At 48.3% G+C, this 12,957-nt stretch overlaps 2 protein-coding genes across 3 annotated transcripts in view; one reads left to right on the top strand and one right to left on the bottom strand.

The window, feature by feature from the left end:
- Window positions 1-412: 412 nt before the first annotated feature.
- On the top strand, window positions 413-7,878 carry LOC104345220 (retinol dehydrogenase 12). The gene is made up of 7 exons (XM_086462215.1): window positions 413-510; window positions 1,241-1,359; window positions 2,158-2,313; window positions 2,617-2,721; window positions 3,132-3,341; window positions 4,179-4,368; window positions 6,319-7,878. The coding sequence occupies exons 1-7, from the start codon at window positions 413-415 to the stop codon at window positions 6,419-6,421; spliced, it is 981 nt and encodes a 326-aa protein (XP_086318341.1). The 3' UTR covers window positions 6,422-7,878.
- A 2,669-nt stretch (window positions 7,879-10,547) lies between these two features.
- The window catches only part of ZFYVE26 (zinc finger FYVE-type containing 26), a 55,764-nt gene continuing 53,354 nt past the window's right edge, over window positions 10,548-12,957 (bottom strand). For both annotated transcript variants that reach the window (XM_086463603.1, XM_086463602.1), the window contains 2 exons: window positions 12,181-12,225; window positions 10,548-11,059 (listed from right to left, as the gene is read on the bottom strand). In XM_086463603.1, coding sequence (XP_086319729.1) covers window positions 10,850-11,059; window positions 12,181-12,225 — 255 coding nt within the window. In that variant the 3' untranslated portion in view covers window positions 10,548-10,849. The remainder of the gene's footprint in view (window positions 11,060-12,180; window positions 12,226-12,957) is intronic.

The raw sequence follows: 12,957 nt of genomic DNA, 5'->3' as shown, positions 1-12,957 counted from the left end.
GGCAGACAGCCGCCTCCTCCAGCGCTCCCCTTGCGCGACGTAGCGCCGCTCCCTCGCCAGGCACTTCCGCCATTGGCGGCGGCGTAAGCCAAGCCCCGGGGCGCCGGGCGCCCGGAACACCGCCCGACCGCAAACCCTCCCGGCGGGGCGGCGGCAGGGGCAGAAGCAGAGCGGGCATCCCGCCGGAGCCGCGCCCCGTGGGAGCGGGCCGCCACCCGCCTTGCGACGGGGCTGGCAGCGGCGCGGAGGCGCATCAGGCGCTGACCCGGGCAGCCGCGAGGGGGCGGGGCAGGAGCCCTCAGGCGCGCGCTGCCTGCTGAGAGCTGTAGTCTCCCTGCGGGAGGCGGTGGCACTGGGCGGGGCGGGGGCGGGGCCGAGGCGGGGCAGCCGCCGCCGAGCGCCAGCAGTAGGCATGGAGCGGGCGGCGGGGATGTTCAGCTGCTGGGGAGCAGCGCTGGGGGCCGCAGTCTCCGTCCCCGTTCTCCTTCTTGTGGCAGCGCCCTACATCAGGTGCGTCGTACCGAGCGCGGCCCTCGCCTTTCGCGCGTGTGCGAGGAGAGGCGGCAGCAGCGGCGGCCTCCGCCCCGCGGGGCGGGCAGGCGGAGCCGGTGCGCGCCGCGTCTCACGGCGGTGCGGTCCGGTCCGCGTGCTCGTGTGTTCGTTTAACGGGAGTAGGAGTAGAGCGCCCCGGTAGCACTAACGCGCCCGCGGCAGGAGCTAGGGCGGCCCCGGGGCTCGGCTCAGCCCCGGCACCGGCGCGTGGCTGGGGGGCCTCCCGCGGTCTCCGACCGCCCGGAACTCACTCCGGGGTCTGTCCCGGGCCCCGGAGCCGGCGGGGCTCGGGGAGAGGCGTCCGCCGTAAGGGGCTGCCGGGGGGGCGGGGCCCGTGTTCTCCTCACGGCGCCGCGGCGGAGCCCATTGGCCGAGTCTCCGGAGTTTGAGGGCGTCAGCCAATGGGAGCCGTGGCCCCACTTGACGTGGGGCGGGGCTTCCACGTGCCGGGCCGAGGCGGCGCCGGCCGTGTTTGTAACACGGGGCGGGGGGTGGATGTTGGGGGGCGAGTGGGAGCCTGACCCGGTCACGACACGATCGGGATCAACCGCTTCAGGTAACGACGGCCGCGAGTCCCCGAGGCCCTGAGCCCGGCCGGAACCTGGGGCTGCGGGTGCTCAGCCCTGCCCCGGGTGCCCGGAGGAGGGGGCTGCCCGCGGCCCGTGACTGCTACCGTCCTCTCCCGCAGGAGGTATGTCGCCGGGGGACAGTGTAAGTCGGCAGCTAAGCTGGAGGGGAAGGTGGTGATAATCACAGGAGCCAACACGGGCATCGGGAAGGAGACCGCCAGAGACCTCGCCCGAAGAGGCAAGTGGCGGCACCGCCAGCGGGCACCCCTGTGCGGCTGGGGGGTGCCTGAGTGTCGGTGGTCCTTCTTCTGGAGCTAAGGGAGGAGCGTTCTGTGCTTACATTTAAGTGAACTGGACTCCGAGGTTGTTTCAGACGAGCCCGGGTGTTGCTCCTCCAGGGGCTGTAACCACTAAGGTGCAAGTCCCGGGTTGCTCAGCTGGTTTCATTGCTTGAATTCCAAAAACGTGCCTTGTGGCACGGAGATGCTCTGCACTGCAACTGTTTTGAGAGAATGGGTGGAGTTCCTGGTATCGCTGCGTTCTGCTTGGATGAAGCTGGGCGATGCCATAGGTCCACTGCTGTGTGCTTCAGTTATTCATGTTTCAAGCTAATTTGGTTTAAATGCTTTTTGGGTAAGAAGATTAAACTACCTGTTCACAATCTGTTTAGGATTACTTTGGCTGGAATCCAAATGTCTTCATGTGCTGCTGGCTCAGTGTTCCCATTATAGGGGCAGATATAACCCTATTGTACCAGTGTTGTGGTACACGCTCCTGACCTGGGACAGCCTGGACAGAGGCACTTCAGATGTGCTCTTCCTGGTCTGAAAACAGCTTTGGGCTGTATCGGAGCTGACAACGTGGTAGGAGAGGCTTTGTCCCTCCCGGCTGCTCCCCTGACTGATGCCAATTCCCTAAAGAAACCATACGTTGTGTGTAAGCGCTGTGCGTAGTCAGCGTGCTTGTCACAGCCTTGATCATCCAGCGTGTGCCAGTGATCTCGGCTTCTGTTCCTGCTTTTTGTCCCCTCTTGCAGGTGCGAGGGTGATTGTCGCTTGCAGAGACGTAGCGAAAGCAGAAGCTGCAGCCAGCGAAATCCGAGCTGAAACAGGGAACCAGCAAGTCATCGTGAAAAAACTGGACTTGGCTGATACTAAGTCCATCCGGGAGTTTGCTGAGAAATTTCTAGCAGGTACAGTCTCTAGATCCTTCTCTTCAGTGAGAGTATTTCACCGAGGACTGCTGCCTGCTCTCCTAGTAAATGCCACATCCCTGACCTGCGTATCTCTGTACCGTGCTGGGTACTGCGGGTCACAGCAGGGGCTTGTCAGAGGCCACGAGCTGGTTTTGTGGTAGGAGAGTTATCCTTATTTTGCAGAAGTGATGTGGTTGCAGCTCAGACAGGCATGGAGGTTTTTTTGGCTGACTTGTGCCACCTTCTTGCCTGTCTTCAGTCTCTGTTTCCCCATTTAAGGACATCTGTTGTTTCTTGCAGAGGAGAAGGAACTTCATATTCTCATTAATAATGCTGGGGTAATGTTATGCCCTTACTCCAAGACTGCTGATGGCTTTGAGATGCACCTGGGAGTCAATCACCTCGGTAAGGCCAGGGGAGTCATGTTTGCCATCAATATCTGTGGCAACATGCCAGAGGAAAATCCTGCTTTCAGATTTCCTCTCTCATCCTTCCTTCTCAGGGAAGGATGGAAGGCCAAAGTCAGGAGTTCTGGAGATGCAGAGCAATGTATTTGCTCATCACGGACCCAGTTTAAGTATCTGTGCATGTTACCTGGGACATTTGTGTGACAGCTCCAGCTTTTTGAAGCTGAGGAGCAGAACTTAATGGCCCCCAAAAAGCTTAGCTGTTGATTCAGGGGGGGTGTCATCTTTTCCCTGGACTTGAAATGAGGGCAACACTAAGGTATAACGTATAAGTAATATGTTGTAAGTGCTTTGAAATTCCAGCAGGGGAACGCTTCAGAGAAGGATGACATTTCCTCTCACCCCTAGGTCACTTTCTCTTGACCTTCCTATTGCTGGAGCGTCTGAAGCAGTCTGCCCCAGCCCGCATAGTGAACGTGTCCTCGCTGGCTCATCACGGAGGCCAAATCCGCTTCCATGATCTCCATGGTGAGAAGAGCTACAATCGTGGCCTCGCCTACTGTCACAGCAAATTGGCTAATGTGCTCTTCACCCGGGAGCTGGCGAGGCGGCTGCAAGGCAAGTCCCAGAGGAGAGCGGAGCGGTTTTCCGCTTGGCTTTTGAGCACCATGGCTGAGGAGAGTGGACTGAAGAAGGGTCTGAAACTGGCTAAGCAGAAGTGAAATGGTCTGAGGCAAGGGTCACTGTCAGCTCTTTGCAGGAAGAAACTATATCTCCTCTATGTGGAACCATGAGACTTAAAAGAGTAATTGTCTTTACAACAGCAGGGCAGAGGGGTTTAGTAGCTTGGCACAGCTGAATGTCTTCAGTGCCTGTCAGAAACTAGCTGCACCCATGCAGACAATTGTGGTACATGGGTGGAAGCTGAAAAAACAGAAGGAGCTGAACTACAATAGCAGTCTCCAAATGCATGCTCAGCTGCCTTAAATGTTGGTGGCACAGGACTAGGCAGTACCTCTTAAGTCACAACATCTGTCATGGCCATGTCACTTAGTCCTTTTCATAAACTTAAGTAGTATTTATTTTACTATAGCAGAAGCACTGTCTTCTCTAGGAAATTAGCATTACAGTAAACCAAAAGAGGCTGATGTTCTCAAAAGCCCGATGGAAACTGCTGCTATTTCAGCACCCAGGCCCTCTAGCACGCTGTTCTGCAGAAGGCGTGTAGTGACTGCAGTGTTTGGAAGGGAGCAGGTGGGGGATGCTCCAGCAAGCAGTAGCAACAGAGGACTTCAAACGCTCGCCCTGTATCCGTGCCTGGACACCTCCTTTAAGTTGTAGTAGAATACCTGCAGGTAGAATTGAGGACTATAAAAAAAAAAAAAAAAAAAAAAAGGGTAATAAAGGCGGTTTGATGCATGCAGATTTGTCCTAGACTACTTTATTTTGCCATAGGCACTAAAGTCACAGCAAACGCTCTCCACCCTGGTTCTGTCCATTCTGAGCTGGTGCGGCACTCATTTGTAATGACATGGCTGTGGAAGATATTCTCATTCTTCTTGAAGACACCTTGGGAAGGAGCTCAGACCAGCGTCTACTGTGCAGTAGCAGAGGAGCTAGACTCTGTGACAGGACAGTATTTCAGGTGAGTGCAAGCTGATGGGAGTGACATACCGTGGAAGGCAACCTTGTTGCCTGGGGGAAATGAGAATTACTGTCATGTTTCATTAAGAAGGGTAAGAGGCTGGCTGGTAAGATTGAGGGTGACAAATCCCCTTCCAGGTCTGCTGCAGTCAATATCGCGTTAGAAGAAATCCCTGACCTGTGCAACACTTTGCAGAACAGCAGGTCCTTTGCTGCTGGGAATATCCCTGTACTCAAAGTGCAGGAATGGCTGTCACATGCTTAGAGCTCTAATCCTGATCTGCTTGAGACTTGGGCAAATCACTTTTCAGTAGAGCTGTTCAGTTAATGAGGTCACTTGAGTCAATCCTGGGGAGACTGCTTTGGTTCTCTTTGTAGTTTCACCCCACTGGAGCAGAAGGGGCTTGTGCTCTCAGGGAGCTGGGTGGGCTGGAGGTGAGTTTTTCAGGACTGGCATGTGACGAAAATCACTTGATTCTCCAGTGTGACAGACCCACCAGCTGGGAGGGACTCATGCTCCCATGCTTCTCGCTCTGTCCTGCAAACCGTCTTGTCTAGCTCCCACTACAAACCCTGTTGTTTTTTTGATGTCTTTGACTTACTCCAGGTCCTTGCATAGTCATGCCTTTTCCCCTCACCAAAACTAGAGCCCAGAGCAGTTCCAAGTCATCATCATCCTAGATTTGAAGACTGCCATTTGAACAGATTCGTGCAGATGTGTCTGTCAGCTTCCCAGCAGGTGTAGAGCAGTATGACAATACTGTTTCTTTGGGAAATGAACATGAACTTTTGTCACCTCTCTTTTTTTTTTTTTTCCACATGGATACTGTTGGAGCCTTTGCATCTTTGCAGAGCTTTCCTCTCGTGATATGTGACCAGATTAGTCTCTGTAATGACGTTGTCTGGTCTTCACTTGAGAGTTGGTACCATCTTAATCAGACTTGAATATATAAATAGGTGTCTTAATCTTCCCTGGATGACTGTCTGTCCCAGGATACAAGTGGAGCATGTATGTGCTGGATTACAGAAAACTGGTGCATTTTAAACTCATAAAAGAAAGGAGTTTTGGACTTGGTGGGAAATGGATAGCTTCAACAGCAATTCACAATTTACATTGGACTAGCCTAAAATCCTTTTAATTTTCCAGACAGTAGAATATAAAGCACAACTATAGACATTAAGAAAAGAATTTGCATGCCACAGCAAGACAGGTGGAGTCCCCCAGAGTAATTTCAGCAACATGAGAGACTGTGCACTTGGAGCTCTAAAAACACCAGGCTGGATAGAAATCGTAGGAAATGCAACGTCCTCTGTTCTCTTAAACTCCCATGTTATTGCAGCATCTAACATCACAGATGGCAACACATGATCGCTCTTGCAGACAGAGTGCTGGCTGATTGCAGGAGCTGAGAAGAAAGGAGCCCCAGTTCACAGGATAATGGGAAAGGGGATACCCATACATGGTTATTGGAGTATTATTATTCTGGGGCAGCTTTGCCTTTCATGAAATGCAGTATAGTGGGAGAAACAGATGAGAATGAAGGGCTGTTTGAGTGGCTTTTTTGTAGTGTTTGCTAGAAAGGCTGCTCCTGAAGAAGCTTGATTAGCATTTATAACCCTTTTTAGTGGTATTAATGAGAATGTACACTGAAGAATAGATAGAGCATATATAGGTTTCTTTAGGAGTTGAGACAAGAGATAGAGCTAGACTTGCTTGCCAGTTCTTGGTGCCTTGGGGGAGATGCTTCCCTAGCCAGTTGGAAAGAAAGCTTTCTGAAGGTGGCTTAGCACCGGCCCGTGCTCATTTGCTGGCTAGGCTCCCACCCTTCTTCAAGTGGTCTTGAAGTTAAGCTGATGGAAAGCAACTGCCTTACCTTAACACTGACATTTCAGTGTGCTATTGCAGACGGAGATCTTTAACTGAAGAAATAAAAAAATGTTCCTCTTACAGTGACTGCCAGCCAGCATACGTATCTCCACGGGGTCGGGATGATGAGACAGCAAAGAAGCTCTGGAACGTGAGCTGTGAGCTCCTGGGCATCCAGTGGGACTGAGCAGCGCTGACCTCACGTGTGTACCTGGCTGAGCCCGGCACTGCTCCTCCTGGGAAGAACACTGCTGGGAGACCTCACAACAAGAATGCTGATACTTCAGCTGCCCTCATGATGGCTCTATGGACACAATCTAATGTGAATTTCTGGAATATAACACTTAAGGATTGAGATTTCTAAGCAACCAGTCCCCCTTCCTAGCTGGAGAATTAGAGCACTGATGCAGGTAGCAACCTTTGCTTGGTATCTCACACAACAGCCAGAGGCTATTGTTCTCTAGCTTTAGAATAGAAACAGAGGTTGCAGTCTTAGGTTTAGACTATAAAGTAACAAAGAACTACCTTTATGTGAATTTTTTTTCCCCAACAGCATTAGTAAAAAGGTAGGACTTTAAACTTATGCTCTATGAGGTTATTTTCAGTTCCTACTATTTGACTGGGCAGAGTGAAAGTACTTTAGGATATTAGATTTTCTGGCAACTACATGCAAACAAGTACTCTCAAGCACACGGAAACAGGTCCTGGCCTTTTTGTGCCAAGCATTAGGTAAAGTTTTTAAGTGGAATCAATTATTTTTCTTTATATTCTCTGTAAGAAGCTGGACCCTGGCCACTGAAGTATCTTGGCCCCAAATGCCCAGTGATTGCCTAAGTTAACTGAGGGTCGGCGTATCTTTTGAGAACCCAGGTCTCAGTGTAGGCGACTGGGAGGTTAAAAGCTGCAGGAGTGCTACAATGGTGCATATGCAAACTATCGTATTAAAAAGCATTTAACGTCTCTCCTGTGAAGAGCTGAGCAAAGATGGTGTAAAAGTTGTCACAATAAACCCCCAGCTGCACTTTAAATGACTTCAGAACCTAGAAAGGAGAACAGAATGAGTGAAAAAAAAAAAGCATTAAACAACTTCAGCTGAGACTTTAGCTTTAAATGACAGCAAACTACCCAAAGCTAAATAGCTGAAGCAGAGGTCAGGACTACCTTGTCATTATGGTCAAGTTAGCTACAGGACAGGAAAGTCAGACTTGCACAGAAATCCGTACGTTTGTCTGCCCAGCAGTTACTGGCCTTGACTGGCCAAGGCTGCCAGCCTGGCCTTGCAGGACCATCCAGCTGGCACTTCCAAAAGGCAGCTGGGTCAGTCCACATGGTGATGGGACTGCTCCCTTGGAACTCCAGTGCTACCTTGGTGCAAATTGCTGGAGTGTGATCCATAATCAGAGATCATTTCTGAAAGAGTTAAGCGGTTAGAGAACAAGTGCCACAGCTCACAGGATTATCTTCTGGTTCTGAAAAAAATCTGCAAGTTTTTGGACTTGCATGTGAGCATGCACTGTGACCAACTGCCAGGTTTGGGAAACAAATGCTAATTTTATGATTAATTCTTTCTGTCTGGATGCTATCTATGCAGATCAGTCCTGTGCTACCTCTGAGCAATAATAAAGCTATTTTCCTCTTACTACAGGAGACTGTATCTTCCTTCAGAAATGTTAAATCCATTTACTCAGTGTTGCTGCTATCAGCCTCACTAATGTAGACAACTCTGGGTAACATTTTAAAGTCCCTCTGTGTTTCTTCCTGTTGCTCTACCTTTTTTTCCTCCCTCTTTATGCTTCATCTTGAATATGAAGCTAAATCCACAAGTAGCAGTAGAATGCTGCCTAGCATTGCAGGCTCGGCCTGCTTTCTCTGCGTGTGATTCTCTGATTGTGGAAGTGGCTTTCAGGAGCAGTAGAAACCATTTAAAAAAAAAAAAAGCAGAAAGTGTCTGAAATATTTTGCCCTCAGAGGTCAATGCTCTTCTTGGAGGAGTCTGACTGTAGGTTTAACTTAGGACATGTAACTACACATTTCCATAGACACACACCCACCCTTTTTGACCTTGGGCAAGTCATTTATAACCACCTTCTAGGCTGATCTGTAAAATGAGGGAACTAAAGCTCATTTAGCAGTCTTAAAGGGAGGCTTGTAAGGGAGAGTTAGATTAACTTGCAGAGCTCTCTAAAGAGGATTACTGGTCTGTGAGAGTACATGTATGAGGCTGAGCTAGCTACCAGAAGGGCTTCTAAAGATGTGATACTCCCATTGATCTAAATGTGGAGGACACTGTAGCAGAGACAGTTTGCGTGACAGAACAATTTCCCCCCCTCTAATTACTCTGCTAAGCACAGCCAAAAGCAAAATACAGAGGTCTAGAAAGAGGCCCCCAGCTGTCGAGATAAAAAGCAAAAAGAAGATATGTTAACAGAAAAATATGTTAACAGTCATAATACTTTATTCTCTTTTTTCATTGTAAACAAACCTTGTTCATTAATATAGAAGTTCTTTTTAACTGGCAGTACTCAGTCCCTTTTCGATGCTTAAAAATTCAAAGCTCCTTGATAATTGCACTATTCATGACACAAGGCAGTTAGTCAAGATCAAAATTCCAGTTGTGCTGGTTAAGAGAAAGATCCCTACAATTCCAGGTTAAGAACACCAGACTACAACAAACACTATATAAAGTGCATCAGGTACAGTGCAAAGAGGTCAGGAAGAAAGGCAGGTACAGAACTGACGGGCCTGCATGGCAAACTCCACTCTCTGTGCTCTACACAGCTGAAGGAACTCGAGCAGAAGAGTCGGTGTTACAGCAATGCAGAGCTGACAGTAAAACCTCCTCCCCAGACTTAGAGATTTGGACATGATCGAAGACATGGATAGTGTCACGTTTTAGGATTAGCTTAACGGCCGTACTCTGGCGGAAGGCGAGGTCAGTCTGGCCAAGAAAACAAAAGCAGCTTTCATTAGTACTGCTCACTAATGAGATAATGCAAATCTGTGGTCAGGAGATTCTGAAAGCCAAATGTGGTCATTTCTGACTGCTTAGCTCAGCCATTTCTAGCCCTGCTCTAGGGAGCGGAGCACCTCCGAGAGAGGGGTTTGTGTCAGTGGGGCACTGCTCATGAAACACTGAAAGAGAGGGACCGAGTCCTTTCCAATACCGTGGAAGACTGGTCTGCCACTACAGTGAGCTTGGGGATAGTGCAAAACTCTTATTTGACAGCTTCAATTATTTTATGTACTAAAACTATCTACAGCTATATTACACCTCAGAAAACCTGGTATTTCTTTTTGAAGTAAACAACTAAACTTTTTAACAAAATAAGTGAACTATGGTTCCTACTTCTCGTGCTGAAATACATGTAAGCGGCAAACACAAACTCCTGTGGAGCGCCATGGTTTGTTCTGTTTCTACCACTGTCTCCCCTTCTTCTGCCCATTTCTCATGTCCCAGTCCCAGCTGCAGAGAAGCAGCTGCTTTTTCAGCATCCTTGAACACAAAGATTCCTGCTTTTTCATGAAACTGGGTTAACCTAACACTTCCAGAGCAAAGCATCTCAATTGAGTCTATACAGGATGTCCAGTTAATTAAAATTTAGTCTGGTGTTCTATTGTACCTGACAGGGACAGATTATTCTGGTAAGAAACAAATAAATCCCTGTGTGACAGGGATACAGACCACCTGTTGAATTGTACCACAGCTTCCTCTATCCATATTTTGTGCTACACCTGATGAAAAACTGTGCAAGTTTACTGGCAACTGTTCAGTGATAAAGCTGAATCGCAACCATTTATTGGATATCACCATAGCAAGGAAAGAGGTATGTGATTTTTCAACTATTTTAAAGGATTATTTTCCCTTTGTACTCCCCTCACAGGATACGCCCTTTATAACTTCATCCACCTAGTAAGGTCTCAAGTGCCATAGGTATGGCACACATCAGACAGCGTGACTGGTAAGTAGAAACCTGCCATGAAGAATCAGTTCCTACCTTTTCAAACAAACTCAAGAAATTAGGCACATTGTACTAGTGGGGGGCTGGGCAAGTAGCAATGGTTTGTATAGAGGCTTAAAAAAAAAAATTCTGAATTTCAGTCTTTGTAAAAAGATCTCTCCAATCTTGAAAAAGTTTACAGGAAACCCATAATCACAAAAGGTTTTATACTCTAGGCTACATTCAGTTGATGAGATTTTTCTGTCCCCTCTACATAGGGTTTCTGGATTAAAAATACAAAACATACAATAAAGTTTAGTGCCTTTCAAAAAAAAAAAAAAAAAAAAAAAAAGAACCAACCAAAAACCAGCAAACTGCAAACAGAAGTGCCCTCTTCCATACACCTAAATTCTTGCTTGTTCAGTTTGAAACTGGGCCCCTCCCCCCCATCAAAAAGTTACCCAAAAAACACCCTGAGGTAGTGACTGTTTATCAAAATACAGGACTGGCACTTGTAATTTAGTTCCTTTCCTTTCACCAGAGGTGCATAAGCAGCATCCATTTGCCAACAACATCAGTCAAGAGACTTCCATTTCACCAAGAGATTGCTGAACCCCATGCCTTTAAGCTGCCTTGAAGCCTTCCCCTTCTGGATGATGGCGAATGTCCATTACTCATTACTTCCTAGTGCCCTGGGGAAGCCGGTTTCTCAGTTTGGGCTGGTGCACTGCGAGCCACTGGGCACAGATGGCCTTCACAACGTCATCTCCGCTGTTCTCAGCCAGCTCTCGCACATGCTGGACTAGCTGCACTGCTCTGGTCTTCTCCTGTCTCACCGAGACTAGGTAGGCAGAACGCAACTTGTTGCACAGCACGTAGGCCTGGATCTGAAGCAGAAGAGGCAGTCAGAACTTGGTTAGAAAGCTGTAGTAAACTAACAGGACAAGCTTGGGCAAGGATTCACTGGAAATGCCTAGTTCAGAAGCATGTTGTACAAGGTAGAGCAGCATATTACGAACCAAGAGTATGGCATGGAGCAGATCCCAATGTAAAAGATGGAGAGACAGCTGTATTTTATTAATTTTCTCTCTCGTGGAAACTCCTTCACTGTATCACCACGAAATCAGCATCAGGAATCTTATCTTGTGCATTAATATACCATATTCTCATAGCAAAGTCTAAACCAGCCATTTTCTTCCATTTCTGCTTCTGGAACAGCTCACATCCTTCAGTAACGGATCTTACATAAAGGCAGCATGAAAAGCCCATTTTTCAATCTATGTACAACAGTGAGACTGTTAGTTGGAGCGGGACAGAGGACAGTCACAAATCTTAAGATTTTATTCCCAGTTATGCCACTCAGGATCTACGACAACTACAAATGCTGAGCCACAGCCTCTTCACCTATCAACATGCACCTACAGTTCACATGTTTATCTGTGACTCTCCAGTGGCTTGGCTGGCTGGTATGAAAGCTAACAAAGAAACAAAGTAGTTTTTGCTTCCTTGAAGAAAAAAAGAAGTGTATCAGAATTGGAGAAGTTTTATCATCTAACTCTCAATCACAATAGAAATTGTATAATCCTGAAACAACAAGCTGAAATGGTCATCTTGGAGATCTGTTGATCCTCATTAGTTGTCTGCCATTACTAGGAACTTACAGGCACCTACGTGAAAAGTTGGATAACAAACCCAACAAAGCCAGCGATGCACCTCTGTAATACTTTCCCTCCCTCTGTAACATGCACCTGGCCCTCACTCTGAGGGCTGTCAAGGAACTAATACGGGTAACATCAACCTGTACCTTCATGTCACAGCTCTACAGTCACAAACACCACAGCCTTGACAAAAATCACTGTGATTTCTACAGTCTATGAAGTGGCCTTCAAAACTCTGGCTTGAGTTAAGGACAAGTGAAAAGATGATGAAAGACAGCACGTAGCCTGCAGACCAAAACTGGGCTGTTGAGCTCTTGCTAAAGGAGCTCCTCTGCTTTACTTCTACTTACCTTGTTTTCATCACTGTCCATATCCTGAATCAGATTATCGAGATCCTGTATCCAAAGAAGGGAAAAGGTGTTCACATTTCGAGTGACTATAGTTTGCAAACCTTTACCCCATCAGGGACCAAACCCCTGCACAGAGGAAGGGCCGCTGAGATCACAGCTAGATGGTTACATAGTCCCAACTGCGAGTGCTGCAGATGTAGAAAACACAAAGCCCAATTCTTCCCTTTACCACAGCTTCTCCTGCCTGCCATGTCTGTGGGGTACCCCTAGGGAATGTTATGAGCCTGGGAGTCCCCCATGGACACAGCTCACATTGCATGAAATGAATTTGTATGTTCTCTGCACCCCAGCAGGAGTCGGCCCCCGTGGCCCACCCTAACCCAATTAGTAGAACTTCATAGAGGGCATCTCCTGCCCTCGCTGGGATGGAAAAGACACTGTGGTAGGCAAAGGGACCCTTAAAATTGTTTCCTATGGAGGCAGGAGGTTTCTGCCTACACACATCCTCTATGTTAGCCAGGTAAGCCTCGTTGAAGGGAACGCCTCTCACCCCAATCAGGAATATTTAGCAGGATCCTGTAAAGCAAAGGTTCTCTCCCCATCATGGGTACTCTTTTGGGAAGTGCTGGCTAGGAGCATGCAAACCTACTTAGCGTTTCCTTTCAGAGTGACTTGCACAAGGCAAACCATGTACTCCCATCTCTAAACACCGCATGTAGTACAGAGCCAGAAGATATGAAGGACTCGCTAAAAGAGCAGTACAGGCACCACCAGCTG

The sequence above is a fragment of the Leptosomus discolor genome, chromosome 3 (assembly GCF_034619465.1).
Source record: "Leptosomus discolor isolate bLepDis1 chromosome 3, bLepDis1.hap2, whole genome shotgun sequence".
NCBI classification, from domain to species: Eukaryota; Metazoa; Chordata; class Aves; order Leptosomiformes; family Leptosomidae; genus Leptosomus; species Leptosomus discolor.
The sequence above is the reverse complement of the archived record's forward strand: the minus strand, read 5'-3'. Positions and strand labels throughout refer to the sequence as shown.